Source organism: Diadema setosum, chromosome 3 (genome assembly GCF_964275005.1).
Source record: "Diadema setosum chromosome 3, eeDiaSeto1, whole genome shotgun sequence".
Lineage (NCBI taxonomy): Eukaryota > Metazoa > Echinodermata > Echinoidea > Diadematoida > Diadematidae > Diadema > Diadema setosum.
In genome coordinates, this window is record NC_092687.1 from 48,572,452 (window position 1) to 48,591,324 (window position 18,873).

An 18,873-nucleotide genomic window follows, 5' to 3' on the forward strand; every position below is an offset into this window, starting at 1 on the left:
CTTTTGCATTTAACGAAATGTAACCCCCTTCCGAACCGATACCACATTCCTTCCTGATGAAACGATTTCCCAATGTTGATAAATAAGACATAATGGACAGAAAAGCAGCATCCGCCCGCACGCAAGCTCCACTCTGAATTCAACTACAAATCTGCCAAACAAACTCATCAAATTCAAAGCTGCTGATAAAATCAATATCGTTTATGCCAGCAACAGTTTGCTAGGTATCCCTCCCCACGCGCAGCTAATAAACACATACGCAAAAAACTGACATAATAAACACATTCTTCCATCACACACACACACACACGCGCGCGCGCGCGCGCACAAACGGACACTAAATTATCATGTGCACGCGGACATTACACACACCCTTGAAACCTCACCATGACTTTTTACATGGCATGTTTGCATGGATGTAGCCATGTCTATAATTATGATTATGTCCAGAACGATATTACCCGGCAAAATGTGCTTCGAGGGCAGGCGACAATCCGTGCCGCCAGCCCTCGTCACGGATCATCGCCAGGCGACAATCCGTGACGGGGGCAACAATCCGTGCCGCCAAGGCCTGTCACGGATTGTCGCCCCGAGCAGGAGGCGACAATCCGTGTAGGGGCGACAATCCGTGTCGCAACAACCCCCATGTAATACAGTATTATACTTTAAATAGTTGACAATGCTTGTTATACTAGTACATTTTTATATCTTTATGCGACTTTGAGTCATAAGTGTCATAATATTAGCAGTACGTTGTGGACCATTTTACTATCTAAGTGAACCGGTGATCGCGACAATCTAGTGGATAAATACATAGGAAAAGTTCAAGTTGTTGCTCAAATATCTCCTCATTTGGCGCGTTTACAATTAGTCATTGATATTATTAATATGTAGGAGTGGAGAACGTTATTTTCACATGTCACAAATGTAATATTCAGGACATTTCTATAGCGCAACAAGGATACAAACTACACGGGGGTACCCGGGTTTTAAAGTGTGTGTATAGTTCTCGTTGAGGTGAGGATTTAGCTTTCCACGTTTTTCGAGATATTCAGGAACCGCTCTATATCAGACGTCAAGGAGCATGCAATTCTAAGAGGTATCAAATTTTATTTTGTTGAAAATCGGTTTTGAAATGGCTGAGATATCCCCCCCCCCCAAAAAAAAAAAAAATAAATATAAACCAAACAAGGTGAAACAAAGAAATCTTAATAAACAGGCACGGCCTGTCGCCTTTTATTATTATCACTTTTTTGATATCTCAGCCATTTGAAAGCAAATTTTCATCAAATTGTCTCACTTAGGAATATTGTAAACCTGAATCCCCACCTCAACCAGTACTGTGAAGTCCCTTTTATGAGTTCGTTATGAGAGTTTGCTCGCAAAAACCGATAAGTCCATTTTTGCTAAATTCTTTTAAATCACTATTTTTCATTACACTGTATTGACGTAGAAAGCAACTGATGTAGAGGTCATATGAATACACGTTAGTCACGTAATAAAGTTCCAATCCTTAGAGATGTATACAAAGAGGAAATGTAAAAAAAAAAATACTTTTTAAAGTTTTTGCGGCAAAAACTGACAAGTCCATTTCTTGTTTTGTCGCAAAGAGCAGATAAGTCCAATGACTGTGCGTGGTACAAAAATCAGTTGGGTTGCAAATCTTGCGAATGGACTTACATCTTAAGTTGTCCGCAGTGTCAAGAAGTGAAGCACACTGACACACACACTCGTTTTTGAATAGGATAAATGTGCATGTGTAAGGCATTTTCCCAATGTAATGGGAAATGTGTTGCAAATGTGAAAGCATGCATGTATTATGATCATGTAACCGACCATGACCTTCGACTGTTGACCTGTACCTCGGTGAGAAAATACTTCGCCATGCTTTACTATTCAGCGACCTGGTTGATATAACTTTGTGTACTATTAGCGAAAGCAGACAGATCTCTCCTCTCTCCTTTCTTCTATCTTATTTCTAAGTCATCCATCCCTCCTAATTCGCTGTATGTAATGTATTATGTACGAGAACTGAATGCAAATCAAGCAGTGTTTATAAAGCTGTAGCTTTTCTGTGTTATTCACTGTATCGCTGATATGTTTTATTGTACATTGTAAAGGCAATGAAGAAACTTTTTTTAAAGGGATCGTACAGTTTTGGTTGAGACATAATTTCAGGTTTCTAACATTTTTGGGTGAGATAATGAGAAACCTCTTATGAAATATGTAAAAGCATGTAATTCTATGAGAAATTCAACGTTTATTTGATGATAATTGGTTTTGAAATGGCTGAGATATCCAAAAAAGAGCGATTCTATAAAGTGTGGGACCCACACTTTATTATGATCGCTTTGTTTTACTTTGTTTTTGGATGTTTCATTCACTCCAAACCCGATTTTCATCAAATAAACTTTGAATTCCTCTTAAAATGGTATGCTCTGTACTATATCATAAGTGTTTTCTTGGTATCTCGCAAAAAGTTAAAAGCCCAATTCTCATCTCCACCAATACTGTACTATCCCTATGTATATGTATGGCAACAACAATGCATACAATATATGTGACCCTGCATCACAAAAAGCACAGGCAGTTGCCATGTACAACGTCTCAGTTAAGGGCATAATCTAAAAGAGCAGCCTTTACGCCTTAAAATTATGTATAACTCAACTCAAATGGACTCTCCTAACCTATCTAAATATTGGAAAGAAAACGCACACTCAGGAAAAGTGTGAACTGAGAAAAAAGGCTCTGTAATGCAGTGTCTATGCAAGCGCTAAGTCTTTACCAAGCCGCGCTGGATGTGCAACGAACGAGGCAAAAAACTGGATGTAAACCACCAGAGTAACAACAATGAAGGGATTATCAAATTAAACTTAAATCACGCGTGCCTTACTAACACATTCTGTTCATAACTGATATTAACTTTCAAAGCAGTAGCATCATCCTTTAATAGAGTTGAAAGTGAAGAGTGTGTAAAAGTTTTTTTTTTTTTTTTTAAGAAATGAAAAGGGGACTCTAAAACAAACCTGATCACACTAATCTACAAAAAAAAGTTTATGATAAGCTGCTAAAAACACACTTTCCTGCCCGTTTTGTGATCCTAAAGCTTAGCATAATGTAGAAGAAGACTTGCTCTTTCAGCAAATATGAAAAAGTCAAGATCGGTTAGGTTGACCCATTTCACGTATTTTCAGTCCTCACACAAAATCAGTGTGTGCGACTTTATGTTCGAATTGTGGTGCACAGTCACATATAATTATGTGTATGTATCTGCATGAACTATGATACAATGTAAGAATCAACGAAATCAATCAATCAATCAATCAATCAATCAATATTTCATGAAAATCGGTATGAAATGGCAGTTATTCCCAAATTAAAGTAGAAGAACGAGGTCGTGTTAAAACAAGATGGCCCTTCTATCTTTCAAAATTTTGTCAAATTTTTCAATCAATTATTTTCCTCTACTTTAATGTCCTTTATTTAAAAGAAATAATCCATCCATTGTTGAAAAATAATGAAATGCATGACATCGAGAATACAATTTGGAATGAAGATATACATCTTGTTGTAACTCATTCATCAATTTTGATACACATTACCTCTATAATGGATATGATATCTGGTACTCAACTCTCTTAGTTTTCTTAATGTTTATAGTAGTGTTTTTAATCACAATATTTATGGTTCTGATGAGTTGACAAAACATCATATCTACATGCGGCCCCCTTTCAGTAAAACGATTGTACAGTTCAGAACTTTCTGAATGAAGATGTAAGATTTAAGCAGGCATTTCTGTATTTCACATACATTTCTATTTTGCAAGCATTTCTTACTTCTAGTTATTTTCCCCTAACAAAATAAATGCAAGTAATTATTGTGTTGCGAAACCAGTGCTAAGATGGAATCAATAAATAAAGATAATGGTTACATGCCGAGGCTGATGCGCTATAAACTAATACTTTAGACACAGGACAACGAGTGAGAGTTACTTCTACAATGTGATGATTGGCATCAATAAGAGGTGGGTGATTTATAGAAATAAAGGCTGAACTTTGAAGTATATCATCATGGTCGTATTTGTACACAGTAGAATATAACACACCTGGCAGAATTGGGCCATTTCAGCTGCTGTTGACAAGAAACCATTTGGCAAGTTGTGGCACTTCACTCTGAAGGTCGAAAGACGTGGCATTGTACAAACCCAACGAGCCAAGTCTTTTCCCATTGAGGAGTGATATTGAAGATTGTCATTCCAGTAGCCAGTGGTCACTGTAAGGTCCTGTATCTGTAGCAATGGCAAACCAACAAACATCGACAAACTAAAAAAAAAAAAAAAAAATGGTATGTCTCTATGGCCCCCTACGCCATATCGCATGATTTTCCTTGTAGGCCTATAGTACACATTGGCATTTTGAGAGGACAAATTAACATGTTTGTCACAAAAAAAAAAAACACCCGAAATGAAATGACGCTTTTCAAAGCATTATGTTATAGTAATCCGAAAAAAAAAATCACACAGCGTTTTACACTGCGTAATCAGGGGAAAAAACAATTATTATAATAAAGAATTATAAGCAATTATTGTTTATACATCATCCAGCAATTGAGGCAAAAAAAAAAAAATATATATATATGCTATATATGACATCTAGACATCGTCAGCTCGGTTGTATCAGCTGTCCGAGGACTGCTTTACAAACAGTCAGTAAATCTTCATATTCATAACTACCATGCAATTTTTTGGGGGAAAATTTCTACCGTTTTGATAATTGAATATTAACACCGGTCCCATTCCATTCATTTTAGTTCTTTCATTTTTTTTTTCATCTCCCTTTTAAGGTGTCCGGTCTTTCACTCTAACGTGCCATGGTCGCCAAACGGCGACCTTGAATAGTCCTGACGTGCCATGGTCGCCGATCGGCGACAAAGAAGAGCGCGAAAAACATTGATCATTTGTGACCGTGCACCTCAAAACGAACATAAAGTTGCACACACTGATTTTGCGTGAGGACTGAAAATAAGTGAAATTGGTCAATCTAGCCGAACTTGACTTTTTCATATTTTTTGAAAGAGCGGGTCTTCTTTTACATTATGCTAAAATCTGGTATCATAAAACGGGCAAGAAAGTGTGTTTTTTTTAGCAGTTTATCTCGAACATTTTTGGTAGAATAGTGTGATTAGGTGTGTCTTTAGAATCCCTATTTCATTTCTGAAAAACCTTGCCCACACTCTTCACTTTCAACTCTAATAACTTTTGGAAGGATAGAGCTACTGCTTCGAAAGTTGGCATTAATTATGGACAGAATGTGTTTATGAGGCATGCTTAATTTCAGTTTAATCTAATAATCCCTTCATTGTTGTTACTCTGGTGATTTACTTCCTTTTTTTCCCCCATTCATCGCACAGCTAGCACGGTTTGGTAAAGATTAAGCGCTTGAATAGACACTGTACTTCAGAACCTCTTTTCTCAGTTCACACTTTTCCTAGGTTTGTGCTTTCTTCCCAATATTTAGATAGGTCAGGAGAGTCCATTTGATTTGAGTTATACATCATTTTAAAGCTTAAGATCTGCTCTTTCAGAATATGGTCTTCACTAAAAATTCATGTCTGGCGACTTTGTTTGTTTTGAGGTGCTGGGCCACATTTGAATTCTTGTGGTACCATAATGTGTTACACCAAGAAACTGACAATGATATGTAGTGGTAACTGACTAGCATAACCATCGTTTCCACTAGAAATATGAGTATGCTTACATTGGACAATTTCGAGTAAATACGTGATTTTTCTTTTAGATGTATTTTTTTTTTTTCGCGTCGGGAAATCCGCAGCGAGCGCACCCTTTGTGTGATGTGTATAGATCAGAAGATTCATTGGTAAACCACGTGTGTGTATGCTATTGAATCTGCGTGTATTGTCTATGGGGTTCCACTTGTATTGTTCCACTTGGACGCTGTCCTGCGGGAAGCTGCTTTGGTTTTGTCCCTCAGAGACGCTGAGCTTTCGTTCGTCGGTCAAGTCTTTCATCCTTTTGTTTTGGTGAACTTAAATCGTCCCCACGCTGGCATACAAAAGAAGAAGACGCCTTTGTTCTTGTCTCTGAACGTGTACAGTGAACGGAAAGTACGACCTGTAAACTATGTCGCTTGGTATCGCACGTAGTTCATGTAGTTTCTTTTGGTGTGATCGTCGTCTCCTAGTTCGAAGTGAAATGAAATTCAAGGTAGAATTCTAGTATTTCGGAATTTCAGACAAAATAATTCATGATATAGAGCATTAAAGATGAACATTGTTTTGCGCAGTTCAGTTTCAAAATTCATTGTAGGCAGCGTTCTCAAAGCGCGAAGAGAGCTGTTGTTTTGAGCGACGACGTGCAAATAGTACAAATACTAATCAACTTACGAAAGTGACCAGAAATAAACCTAATATTCTCTGTCATTTGGGGGCAAATTGGCTGTATTGGTTCAATTCCATGGATATGAAACTACATTAAAAAGCGCCTGATTTTCTGTATGTGACGAAAAGTGGTCAAACTATGTTGTTTTCAATGTACTAGTATTTGTTTTTGTGCTTGCGTTAACCGTTGCATTTTTTTAGAAGAGTTTCTCTTCAGTTGGTCTTCATAGTATACTGTAGGGTACCTACCTGTTTCGGCGTGCCTTCTCAACAGTCTCTTATTTTGTCGCTTCTTCTTTTCCCTATACATTTTGAATAGAATTAGTTTGCACGCATTGTGCATGTCTCCGTATTCGTAAAATTTGTCATTTTGCTGCCGTATTTTGAAGGATGTTTTGGTTCTTGTAGCTTTCCGGCTATAAATAGCGTGTAAACAACTTTTGCTTTATGGGAACAGCAAATGTCTCTAACTTCATTCACTGATGGCCATCCACTGCATCCTGACTTATCTCCAGCCGTCTTGATTATGTCTTGCCACTGGATATAGATGGGCCAGGACGAGAGAGTGAGGCTGACGACCCTGCGCAACTCTTCCTCACTTTAATCGAATTCACGCGCAAGTCACAACTTAATTTAGTATCATTGTTATCACTAGCAGCACCCGTGGAAATCCACGGGTCTGAGGGGGGTTATTTTTTTTCTCATAATACGATTTTGCACATTTTTATTGAAGAAATAAAACGAAAAGTCTTCTCATTCTTTCGTTAATTGTGCTGTCTTCTAAATGACCACCCACATTTTTGTAGTATATGCCCGGCGATCCGGTCCATTGGTAGGGATCATTCCCGCCACTATACTTGCTTTTATTATAGAACTTGAGTTTCGAGGGGTTATTTGCACCCGTTGAAGTCCAACAGTTGATTGTCTTGTTGCCCCTCACCCCTCCCCCCCCCTCACGCACACACACATTTCCACCTCCACAGGGCAAAAAACAAAAACATTCAGGGAAAAATTACCAAAAACGCAAATGAGATTCCCCGAAAGTTCTGCCCACATGTTGTTCCCGTCGAAACGGGAAGATATTAACACTATAACTTTGATTACCCCCTGCTCTTGCATCCACGCGGGCACCCGCGGGAATCCACGGCTGGTCTCAAGGCCTCGGTTTGTTTTGTGTTTTTTTTTCATGTTTCTTTTCCCCACGTTATGAGAGAAAAATAAGATATTTTCGTCTTCATAATTTTGCTCCCTCCTTTTTGTTTTTAATCACCAAAACTTGGCTTGATATAATTATCATATAGAACTACATCTGCTTCAGACTGTACATTATCATAATCAATATTAGGCCTACAATTATTGCTCCTATTATAGTTATTATTATAATATAATAATTATTATTATTATCAGTATCCTTATTATTATTATTATCATCATTATTATTATTATTATTATTATTATCATTGTTATTATTTGGGGAGGGGGAGATCATAGTCATCAGGTTTAATAGGCACCCGTGGGAGTAGGGTCTCACGACCTCGTTTTTTTTTTTCTTTAATATTTTTCCCATGTTATGGAAGAAAGAAGAATATATACATCACTGCATTCGTCTTCATTTGCTCCCTCTTTTTTTTTGTCACCAAAACTTGGTTTGATAGACCATAGAACCACACATTTTATTTCCACTTGCAATTTTAAAAATAGGCGGTCGGCAAAGCGAGGTTTTCCTCTACGTCCGCTCATCTTATGAATATGTATGATTACAGCAGCTCTGCAGTAAACGAATGGACACAGCTGCGCGTGTAATCTGATATGGAAGGGTACGATCGGCAAATATATTTAGCCGCGTCCTAAACAGTCTGCGTACAATGGCATCGGACTTGAGAGCAAACGGCGAGCAAACTAATGCCTCAGTCACACAGTGCTTTACGATGGATTACGTCCGCCGCGGATAGATACGAATAAGTGGACGCAGGGGGACGCAGCGTGGACGCAGGCATCCGCAGGGACGTATGTAGACGTAACTGTCCGTAACTCATCCGTAAAGAAACGCAAAATGACGTCGCCGAACCTGCGAAATTTTGAAATGTTCAAAATTTCGCAGAGGGACGCCACGGACGCAAACTTACGCAAGTAACCGCAACAAAACGTAACTATCCGTAACTGAACGTAACTACCCGTGGCTTGGACGCAGAACATCCGCAAAAAAATTTACCTCCCGTCCGTTTGCGTTCGCTTACGTCCACCGTAAGTATCCGAAATTAACCGCAAGTTAGCGTATCACAACAGTTTCGGATATTTACCAACGTTTACGGACAGCTACGAATGTTGCGGACAATTACGTCCTTCGACGTTTTCCGTTTTCCAGTCGCATGGGAACACAGAGACTCGTGGGAAGGCACACTGCTCCTGTTGCCAAGCTGCAGCGCCTTTACCTGAAGGAATGCTACAACACAGTCGGAGCGGTGGAGAGGCAGAACTGCATGGTCAAATTATGAAATTTCTCCCACAATAATGGTCATTTTAAGTGGCACCCATATACCAAGCATAATATACTCATGACATCGGTTGACTCTTGGTGCTGAATTTTTTTTTCTTGTACTCTTCGAATGTATATTTTTCGAAAAAAGCAATATTTTGGGTAGGGGATGGGGTGACAGCATTTTATTAACTTTTCTGGCCGGGGAAGGTGTGGAACAGGGACAAGTATATAAAATGAGAACGAATTTAGTATTTCTCTATAGTCTTACCCATGCACTTTACGCTCCATCGAATGTGTATTACATTTTTTTTGATAATAATGATACTACTACTACTACTACTAATAATAATAATGATAATAATAATAATTATTATAATAATAATAACAATTATAATAATGATGATGATAATAATAATAATAATAATAATAATAACAATAATAATAATAAAGGACATTTATATTGCGCAGCTACTATAATAATATACTATATATTCACTGCGCATTACAAAATGAAATGCATACAAGAAATTCAAACATAAGATACATTACTTCAAGAGATGACTTGATATTGTACTTGGGTGTGGGAGGGGTGTTTGAAGGATTTGATGTCTTTTTTTTCTGTAAATTATTTTGATAAGCATTACTTTATCCTAAATATCTCCTTAACATAACCCAGTAAGTCATGAATATCGCTGAACAACGACAGCGTAACCACAGTTTGTCTATTCCATGACTGCAAGTAATATTTTCTTACTCTAATGTTTAACTTTTCGATCTATATTGTATTTTATTTGTGGTATAGTGATGTTATATGTGACCCTGCACCACAAAACACACAAAAAGTTGCCACACATGAAATTTTAGTTGGGAGCATGTTCTGAAAGAGCAGACTTTAAGCTTTAAAATGATGTATAACTCAAATCAATGGACTCTCCTAACCTATCTAAATATTAGAAAGAATGCACACACTCAGAAAAAGTGTAAACTGAGAAAAGAGGCTCTGAAGTACAGTGTCTATTCAAGCGCTTAATCTTTATCAAGCCGTGCTGGCTGTGCGATGAATGGGACAAAAAACAGGATGGAAACCACCGGAGTAACAACAATGAGGGGACTTTTTGTTCAATTTGTGATGCACGGTCACATACATTCTTTACATTTATGACGTTTATTCATATTTGAGTTGCACAAACAAAATTCAAACTTCAAGTTCAAAATTTCATATATCTTTTATTATTGTAAAGTAAATGAAAGGATTACGATTTTTTTCACAACTTGTACGTAATCTAATTTCAGTTTTCCCCAGTGTACAATGTACACTGTAAAAAATCGGTGTTAGATTTAACACCATGGGTGTTAAATCTAACACCGATCAAACTTCAATAGAGGACCACACCCACAGGTGTAGAAAATGCACTGTGATGGTGTTCACCTGACACTTCGTGGTGTTAATTTGACACTGTACCTGGTGTTATTTTGACACTGTACTGGTGTTAATTTAAAAATGACACCACATGGTGTTGATTTGATATTTGTTGGTGTTAATATCAATGGTTTAACACCCGTTCAGCTTCAACAAGAGACCACACCAGCTGGTGTTACTGTGGTGTAAATGTATTTTCACATTTAACAAAAAAAATCTAGTATTTCAATGTCAAATTCTTGATCGTCTTGTTTAAATTAAAAATCAACAAGAAGTGCAGTCACTAAGAAATTCTTCAAAAAACAGTTTTATATTTGGAAATGACACCCGGAGGTGTTAATTTAACGCCATAAATGAGCACCGAAAATTTAACACCAGCTCGGTGTTCACTATTTAACACCGGACTTTTTGCAGTGTAAGACAGTCCAAAATGTGATAACCTTGCTGTCATAATACACTGACTTAGCAGGGATCGTAAGAGAAATCCAAATTGTCCATAATTATTCATAACAATCTGTAACTATCCGTAACTATCCGAAAAAAATGCGCAGCTCTCCGCAACTGTTCAGAACTATTATGTGCCAATTCGTAAGAATATCCGAAAGTGGACGTATCTGTCCGTATCGTCCGCATTTTTTGCCCGCATGTTTTGTACAAATTTCTGGTGACGGCAAAGGATCCGCGGGGGTCCGCGGAAAAAATGACTTTTTTGGACGTAACGCCGGACGCAGAGCATTATGTGACTGGGGCTTAAATGACGTACCTGAGCTGCATATAGTTCCTTTAACGGCGCTAGTCGTTAAAAGGGGTTTACACTCGCTCACTGACTTGTTTTCTGCCTTTGAGGGCGTTCGGCGCTAGTCGGAGCCTGAGAGCAGGCGGCATACGCAAAGAGCGTCGCCGAAAACATGAACGAGTGATCTCCTTTGATGGTTCCCGATGGCGCAACCGCATTAGTACGTTTAGCAGTGCGCGTGGGAAAGCTGAACATTTAGCGTGGGAAAGTTTAGCAGTTAATGTGAGAAGGGATCATTCTGTGCGTGGATTTCACGGAGAGAGCATCAATTTTGGGCCCTCGCTTAAATTATTGTATAGAGCTATTCATTCGGATACAAAATCGTCAACTCTTGCTACGATCAGAGGCAGTGGAATTTCCAAGATGCCAAAACATTCGCAGCGGAAAGCTTCACGGGCTGCAGCATCGGCCAGCGCTCCTCCGGTACCGACAAGAGCAAGGAGGATTGCTCGAAATGCTCCCGCACCCAGTACACGCCGGGAAGGAACGACTACTCCCCCTCCAGTGTCCTCGCGATCCGCGGGGTCGGCGGCCCGAAGCCCAGCAGACGAACATAATACCAGCCGGGGCCCCGGCGCAAGTTCCGCTGTTGGGCAGCTGGACTACAGGGTGCAGACGGAGGACCGTGCTACGGGGCAGGCGGCCGGGAGAGCTCATGTGACGGCCCAGCCTGAGCAGGACATGGGTGGCGCGGTCGGCGATAACGGTGAGTACCCAAGTAATGAAGGGCTTCTAAGTGCCTTGGCCTACGGTGACCGTACATAAGGTTAATGAAATGCCTGTGGTCGAGGACGATGAACAGGGTCAGTCGTCAGACACTGGATTCCCGAAGCCTCCCCTGATGTCGACACCTAGGGAAGAGCTAGGTTCAACGGTTCCCATATCGACCAAAGAAAAGATATGGAAGGGCGAGTTTGTAGATTTGGGTTGTTTATTCAAGAATGCCCCGATTCAAAGTGATCAAACCCCTATACTCGGGTGCTGCACTAACTGCGACCAGCCCCAACGTGCAGCGTTGGGGCTGCGCCGTTTTTCGCATTCAGATCGAGGAGTTGTACAAAACGGTGCCGTTTCGGCGCTATATTTTCTTAATTTTTCAACAAAAACTACTAGGATTACTTACATGGGTCGATTAAACCTAAATGATTCGTTTCGGTGACTGATGCATTTCATTGCTTATGATGCAGAAAATGTTGTCTTACAAGGCGAATATCTTCAGCTCACCGATGCTCACTAAAACTCACAACCACTTGCACATGCGCACAGCATGCATGCAGTGCAGTGCATTGACAGCTGTATTGCTGGCTACATGATGCATATTCATTTCACCTTATATGCACCGTGCGATGGTGCATCATTCATATCCTCGAGCGTCCATAACGTTGACGTCATTGTTCACGCATGCGTACATGCGTACTAATGGATATAGCAGCAAGTCTTTCCACTGTTGCACTAGGGCAGGCCGCTTATTACTCCTAAAATGTGGAAAATTTTGCAGTTTCTAGATAAATGGTTGAGAAGAACCAAATCGAAAATGTAATGCATATTTCATTTTTTATTGTCACTGTGTTTATGATAGAAATTTAGCCGTGCTTTATTTGTGAAGTCGCCGTGAATGTGGCAATGGAGTTATTCGTGATTTTTGCTCCCGCTCAGCTGCGAGGTAGCCGCCAGGACCGCGCCTTGCGGCGCGGTCTCCGGGGCTAGTGCTGCACTACAACTACAGCCGCAGCGCAAAGTCCCACGAATTACCACCATAGAGCAGTGAACTAGTGCCTTCACTGTATATGCGCGCATCAGTGTATACCGAGAGACACGGTTCCCGGGCGAGAGAGTTGTTCAAGTATATGGACGTCGTTAGATCTGCTGCCCATTTTCCCGGCTATGGCTGGCGCACTAGAGACGCGTTTCACCTCCCACTCATTCCGAATATGTGCTGCCACGGCGGCGGCAGTAGCGGGTTTTGACTCGCAGGTAATCCAGCAGATGGGGCGCTGGGTGACAAATACACATAAACGTTACATTCGTATAAATTTGGTAGGGGCAGAATAGGCCCTTACGTCATGTTGGGGACAGTTATGTTCGTAGCTTCATGTTGGTATAGTTACCAAAATAGTGGATATGTTTTTGTTATGTTGGTATATACTGTGGTATGCTGAGGAATGAGGGTCTTGCTCGCTATAACATTCAGTTTGAGCACATAAACTTTTGTAAATTAACATGTTAGATTATAGAGCAGTTCAAGTATGATTAACCCAGTTTAGCAGGGTTAACCCAGCTTAGAAATTGTGAATTATGTCGAAAAGTATGGACAATTTTACTATATACAAACTAAGGCTTGGGCACATAGAGCAAATATTTGGTTGAGCTAGACGCTGCCGGGTGATAGTTTTCTTTGTTTTGCAGGCAGGCGAGGCCGGCGTACGATCCTGGTAGATGGGGACTCGTAGCGTACTGGGCCGGGAGATTCGCAAGTCGAGAGGGAGTCCAAGCAATGAGGCAGCGGGCTCCAGTCCAATGGAGAGGATATAGGGGGCTTCGACTCGGCCAGGTTCATAGCAGGCTGGAATCGATTCTTTCGTCTCAGCACTTCTGCAACTTGTCACACGTCATCATCCACGCGGGTACAAACGACATTGGGTTTTTTCCGAAGAAAGCACGGATGGAGCTGGTCTCAGAGACAATGTTTAAAATAAATTGCAGCAACTTCTTCCAGAAGCAATAATTGTTTAGTCGGAAATCCTGCCAAGGAGGAAATACGCCCGTTTTGCGGATTCCCACCAGAATCGGGCTGATAGGATTCGCCTTGCTATGAACAAGCGAACACGCGCATGTTGTCCGCAAGCAGGGGCTCCTGTTATTACGCATCAAGCCATCCGACATCATGACGCCACTCTTTACAAACAGGACGGCATACACTAAAATTTATCCGATGTTGGCATAGCACTATTTCTAAAAGACCTCAGAAGCGGGATAGCCGACATGATAATTGATATGATAATAATTAATAATTGATATGACTTATATAGCGCCAAATCCACTCTGCAGAGTGCTCTAGGCGCGGAAGGAAGAGAAAGTGAAGGAGACAAAGACATACAAATATCAAATACATGTAATGAGTAATCAAATTGAAATAGACACGGGTAGTGAGGTTGGTAATGAAAGGTGTTCATTAGATTGATAAGGGAGTCTATGAGATCGTTTTGAGTTCGATAACTCCAATGTTTGGTAGTAAATGTTTTGTAATGTTTTCTGGGGCTAGAGATAGTCATAAAATGCCTTTACTATGGATGTAAACTAGCCCTTGTTCCGATGTGTGCTTTCTAGATTAACGTTGTGTATAGCAAAACAACAACAAAATATGTGTAACGTGGATCTTTATTGCGTCCCCCCCCCCCCCCTTTTACCGCTGTACCGCTCTCCTGCGCATTGGCGGCGGGCTGTGCCCGTATGGCGGAAATTGTTCATTTCTGGGCCTCTGCGCAGATGGAGTTTATACAGTACATGAAATGTTTTCCACTTGTTATGTCAAACTCGTAGGGAAGGGTGTATTTCGGAATGTTTGTTTTATTAACAATTGTTATTGTGGCCATTTATGCATCAAGAGGCACCGTGAGGAAAGCCGGCGGGTCACGGACGCGCCCGCCTGTGACTAGTGCCGAGCACTTTTCTGATGCAGGGGGCTTTTGTATATGGGTCTGTACGCGCTTGTGGGTTCCGAGTTGAGTGGGCTCGCCTGTCAATCAGAGAAGTCCATTGTAGTTATACTCGATGGGGATACTTCTCGGATTACCATGCAGGGAGTCCTCCGACAAGGGCCTAAGAGGCAAGGCGGGATCCGGGGTGCTTGTCTGTAGGTGGCCCGTACGCAGAGAGCACTGCCATGTATATATGTTGTTGTATTCCACGGTGCAGATGCTCGTCATGAGATGAATACAAATTTGCGGAGAGAAAACCCGGGTCCTTCCAGAGTTAGACATAGCAGTGGCGTGTTTGAAAGCATTTACTACTTGGATAATATTTCTGTTTGTCGGTGTAAAATTACCGAATCCTGAAACCGGAAAGTATAATTGTGTATAACAAGCATTGGTATGATCATGTTTTTACTTTCTCGTCTATAAAGTGTACAACCCTATCATGTTATCATGAGTAACTATGTTATGTAATGTGGTAAGCACTTTTTGTTTTGGTAAACTTGTACTCTCCAATAAATCCACGAACATGCATACTCCACGCCATTCTCGGTTTGTATTTATGTCGGAAGTGCAGTGAGTGTAATATTCTACAGTTGTGCAAAATACAATTACATAACAACGTTCGTTGTTTTCATTTGGGGACGCCAATAATGGCAAACTGTACGTAAATGCCCTTGCAGTCCATATCATGACGCACACACAGATTCGTGTAACCATCGTCAATGCATTCAGTACACGTAACAGGCGGAGGCAAAGGTACATCACAGACCTATACACACAGTGTAGAGTGTGTAGAGTTCTGCGAGGTACATTGTGTGTGTGTGCGTGCGCGTCCGCCGGAAGATGTCAGAGATTTTGCTGCACCATCATCTTTAGTATTTCCCAGTGTCTCTGCAAGCTAAAAGATGGAAGATCGAGAAAGCAGGAGGCCAGCGCAGGTTCCGTGAATATTGAAACGCTCGGCTCTTTCGTCACGCACAAAAATGCATTATGCATGTTGCTAATTAATTTTTCTTTTTCGTCCTCGACGTCGACACGGAGGCGGAGAGGGGACGAAACCCGCGCCATTCGATGTAGGATACTCTCCTGCGGCCGACGGCACCGGTCGCAGCTGCCCGGAGCCGACGGCTCGGGAGGAGATAGACAAACCAGCAACGCCGAAATAAAACAGGAAATACATAAGGCCGCGACAACAACAACAACTTCGAGTATTATAGTATAGGATTCCAAAGATGATACCACTACTCATAGGCGCATGAATGTAGTGTTACTAGAAGTTGTAGTCGTCTTCACCAGCGAAGGACAAACATCATCACGTAGGCCTACTCTCGAATAGAATCGTTGCAATCGTCGAGAATATATATTTTAATATCTTTGGCCAAAAAAAAAACAAAACAAACAAACAAACAAAAACAAAGCAAAAAAAAAAAACAGTCGACAGTCGATTGGTGTATCATAGTAATTGTTAATTCAACCACGCAAAATGTTCAATTTTATCTTTTCATGATGACAAAAATCGAAGTAGTATCGTTCATCGCCAAGCGACGATGCAGACATACGTTGGAGAGATATAGGGTGCCTACAGCACATAAGCAGACTCGATAAAGTAGAACAGAATTCGATCAGCAATTCGTGGACAGCCTATATCAAATTCGCAAACGGGTTTTCGTGTTTGATTTTGATTGCAACTGTTCAGGAAGCTCGAAACTTAAACTCTGATAGTAGTGTTACTTGAAGTTGTAGTCGTCTTCACCAAATTTATTCGTTTACAAGTTTCAAGTTACTTTACAACTCTAGCGCATAGTTCACAACATTACTAAAATATTTTGAACAAATTTAACTCACGATAGTATACCACTTACATATTTATTGCCAATCCAGAGAAATCAAAGTAAAGTGGGTTTTGTCTAGAAAACCAGTTCAATTTCAGCACCATGAGGTCAGTCGCTCGGAGTAGCAAACCACGTTCTAGCAAACCCAGCGTTGGTGTTCGAAGACACGTGCGTGCAACTGAAAAAGCTCGCCGTTCATTTCATGATTCGGTAAAATAGCACTACGTAGGGCGGAGCCCTCTCATTGTCGAAACGATAAGTTAAACAGAGTAAGAAAATATTACTTACTGCCATTAGAATAAAGAATGGTAAGAAGAAAAGAGGGAGGCTTGTTGAATTGAATAGGAAAAAAAGTTGAAAACTGTTTTTTCTTTTTTTTTCTTTTTTTTTGGCTAGAATGTCGATGAAATTATGTGTGAACATGCATCACAAACCAAACATAAAATGTTGTTAGCGATGAATCTTTAGTTAGGGGCAGATTCTATAAAAGAACAGAATGTAATTTTACAGATGATTATGTCGGGTGCACGTCACGAGACCGACACCCACTAGTCAAAGGGTCTACGAGTTATACAGTTCACGAGTCACATTACCCATTAGTTCAACAGTAAGCGAACAAGGCCTTGGAGACCGACACGTTAAACCACGTGTTATATCGGTCGAACTCGTGTGCTGTTGTTACCAGGTAGGTCCTAGTCCTAGTGCCGGCCTGGTCTCATGGGCTTTATTTGCCTATTGCCGAACTTGTGGGCTCTATGATTCGTGGGATGTATGACTCATTGCTGTCGGTCTTGTATGACGACCCCTATAATTCGATAAAACTGACCTTTCTCAACCTCTCTAAATAATTAAAACAAATTACACACTCCAAGCACAGTATCAATGGTGGATATACCGAGAAAAGAGGTGTTGAACATTGTTGAGGTGAAAGGCCCATTTGAAGTGCAGCTTATGTCACTAAATTGTGGGCTATGCAAGAAATAGGACTGAAAATAAACTGATGCGATCGTTAACGATCCCCCCTGACACAGTACAGGCATACTAACCTGGAAACACTATACTGCACATTACTTGGATATGAGACCATTCTGAAGCAATAATTTTCACACAACAGTAGATACATAATGTACTCTTTAATGAATCCCGCAAGGATTGGAACTATCATCCCTCAGCATTCTCACTGATTGCTCAGTCACTATACCCATCACCTTTACTGCCGTAATATCGAACGTATGTCGACTTGAAAGTGATCAGTCTGTAAAAATTGAAGACGGCTCTTTGACAGACCTAATCACACTTTCCACAAAAAGTGTTAAAAGCAACTGCTCAAAACACAACAATCATTCTCATTTTAGAATAAAGAAGAATAATTGTTTTTTTTTTCAAGAAATAAAAAGAACTTTAGACTGACTAGATCGAGCCGTTTCGCTTAACTTGAATCCCAACATTAAGGCGTGCAACTTCTCATTAGTTTTGTGTCGTACGGTGATATTTGAGACAGTTACTAAATCAAATCTACTCTGAATAGTGTTATAGAACTAACGCTGAAGATCTTACCTGGCAGGTCGATGCCTTGTCTGCAACGATCCTGTAGAAATCTGTTTGAAATTTTGAACTAAAAGAATCCATGGCTACTTCGCGCAGCAGAGTGCTGGAGCTCATTCCTTCCGCCAGGTCAAGTGAGAGAGTTCTTCCGCAGTTGAAACGGTCAATATGTAACGATCGCTTATGGAAAGAAACATCAATAGATTGAGCAATAATGGTTACCGAGAAAGTAACAAAAAAAAAATCCATACGCAGATATTTTTGTAGAGCGGAGGGATTATGGCAAAATACGAGTGATTGATGTATTTTAGGAACAAAATTATAGTTGAGAAGGATGAAATGCCTTTTTTTTCTCCTCTAGATGAGCTATGACCGAGAAGTTTTGATATGACTACAGGTACTACAAAATACCTTTTTATGGCAGCTCGCCTTGAGACATGATGGGATATCGCAAATATCGGTCTTATCTAACGATACGCTGAAACAGTTGCTCTTTTCTCTCATGAAATCCAGTTATTCTGACATGAAGAAGCTTTTGCTTGACATTTACATCTTCGTATACGGCTTTGATAAAGACTGTACGTCATCAACAAAGAACATTATCATTTCAGCTCGCCTCACAGACCAGTCCATGATGCAAATGCCTAAGAAGAAGAAAACTAATGAAAGCAAGAGACAATCTGAGGGGGTAAAGCTTGAGGTGCCAATTT

The 18,873-nt window shown here is 40.5% G+C and overlaps 1 protein-coding gene across 1 annotated transcript in view; it reads right to left on the reverse strand.

Annotated features, from left to right (window-relative positions):
• The window catches only part of LOC140226482 (uncharacterized), a 40,153-nt gene extending 21,873 nt beyond the window's left edge, over positions 1-18,280 (reverse strand). Inside the window, exons 1-2 of the mRNA XM_072306948.1 lie at positions 18,176-18,280; positions 4,106-4,288 (exon numbers count right to left, since the gene is read on the reverse strand). Of these exons, the coding sequence (XP_072163049.1) occupies positions 4,106-4,288; positions 18,176-18,280 (288 nt within the window). The remainder of the gene's footprint in view (positions 1-4,105; positions 4,289-18,175) is intronic.
• Positions 18,281-18,873: the final 593 nt, after the last annotated feature.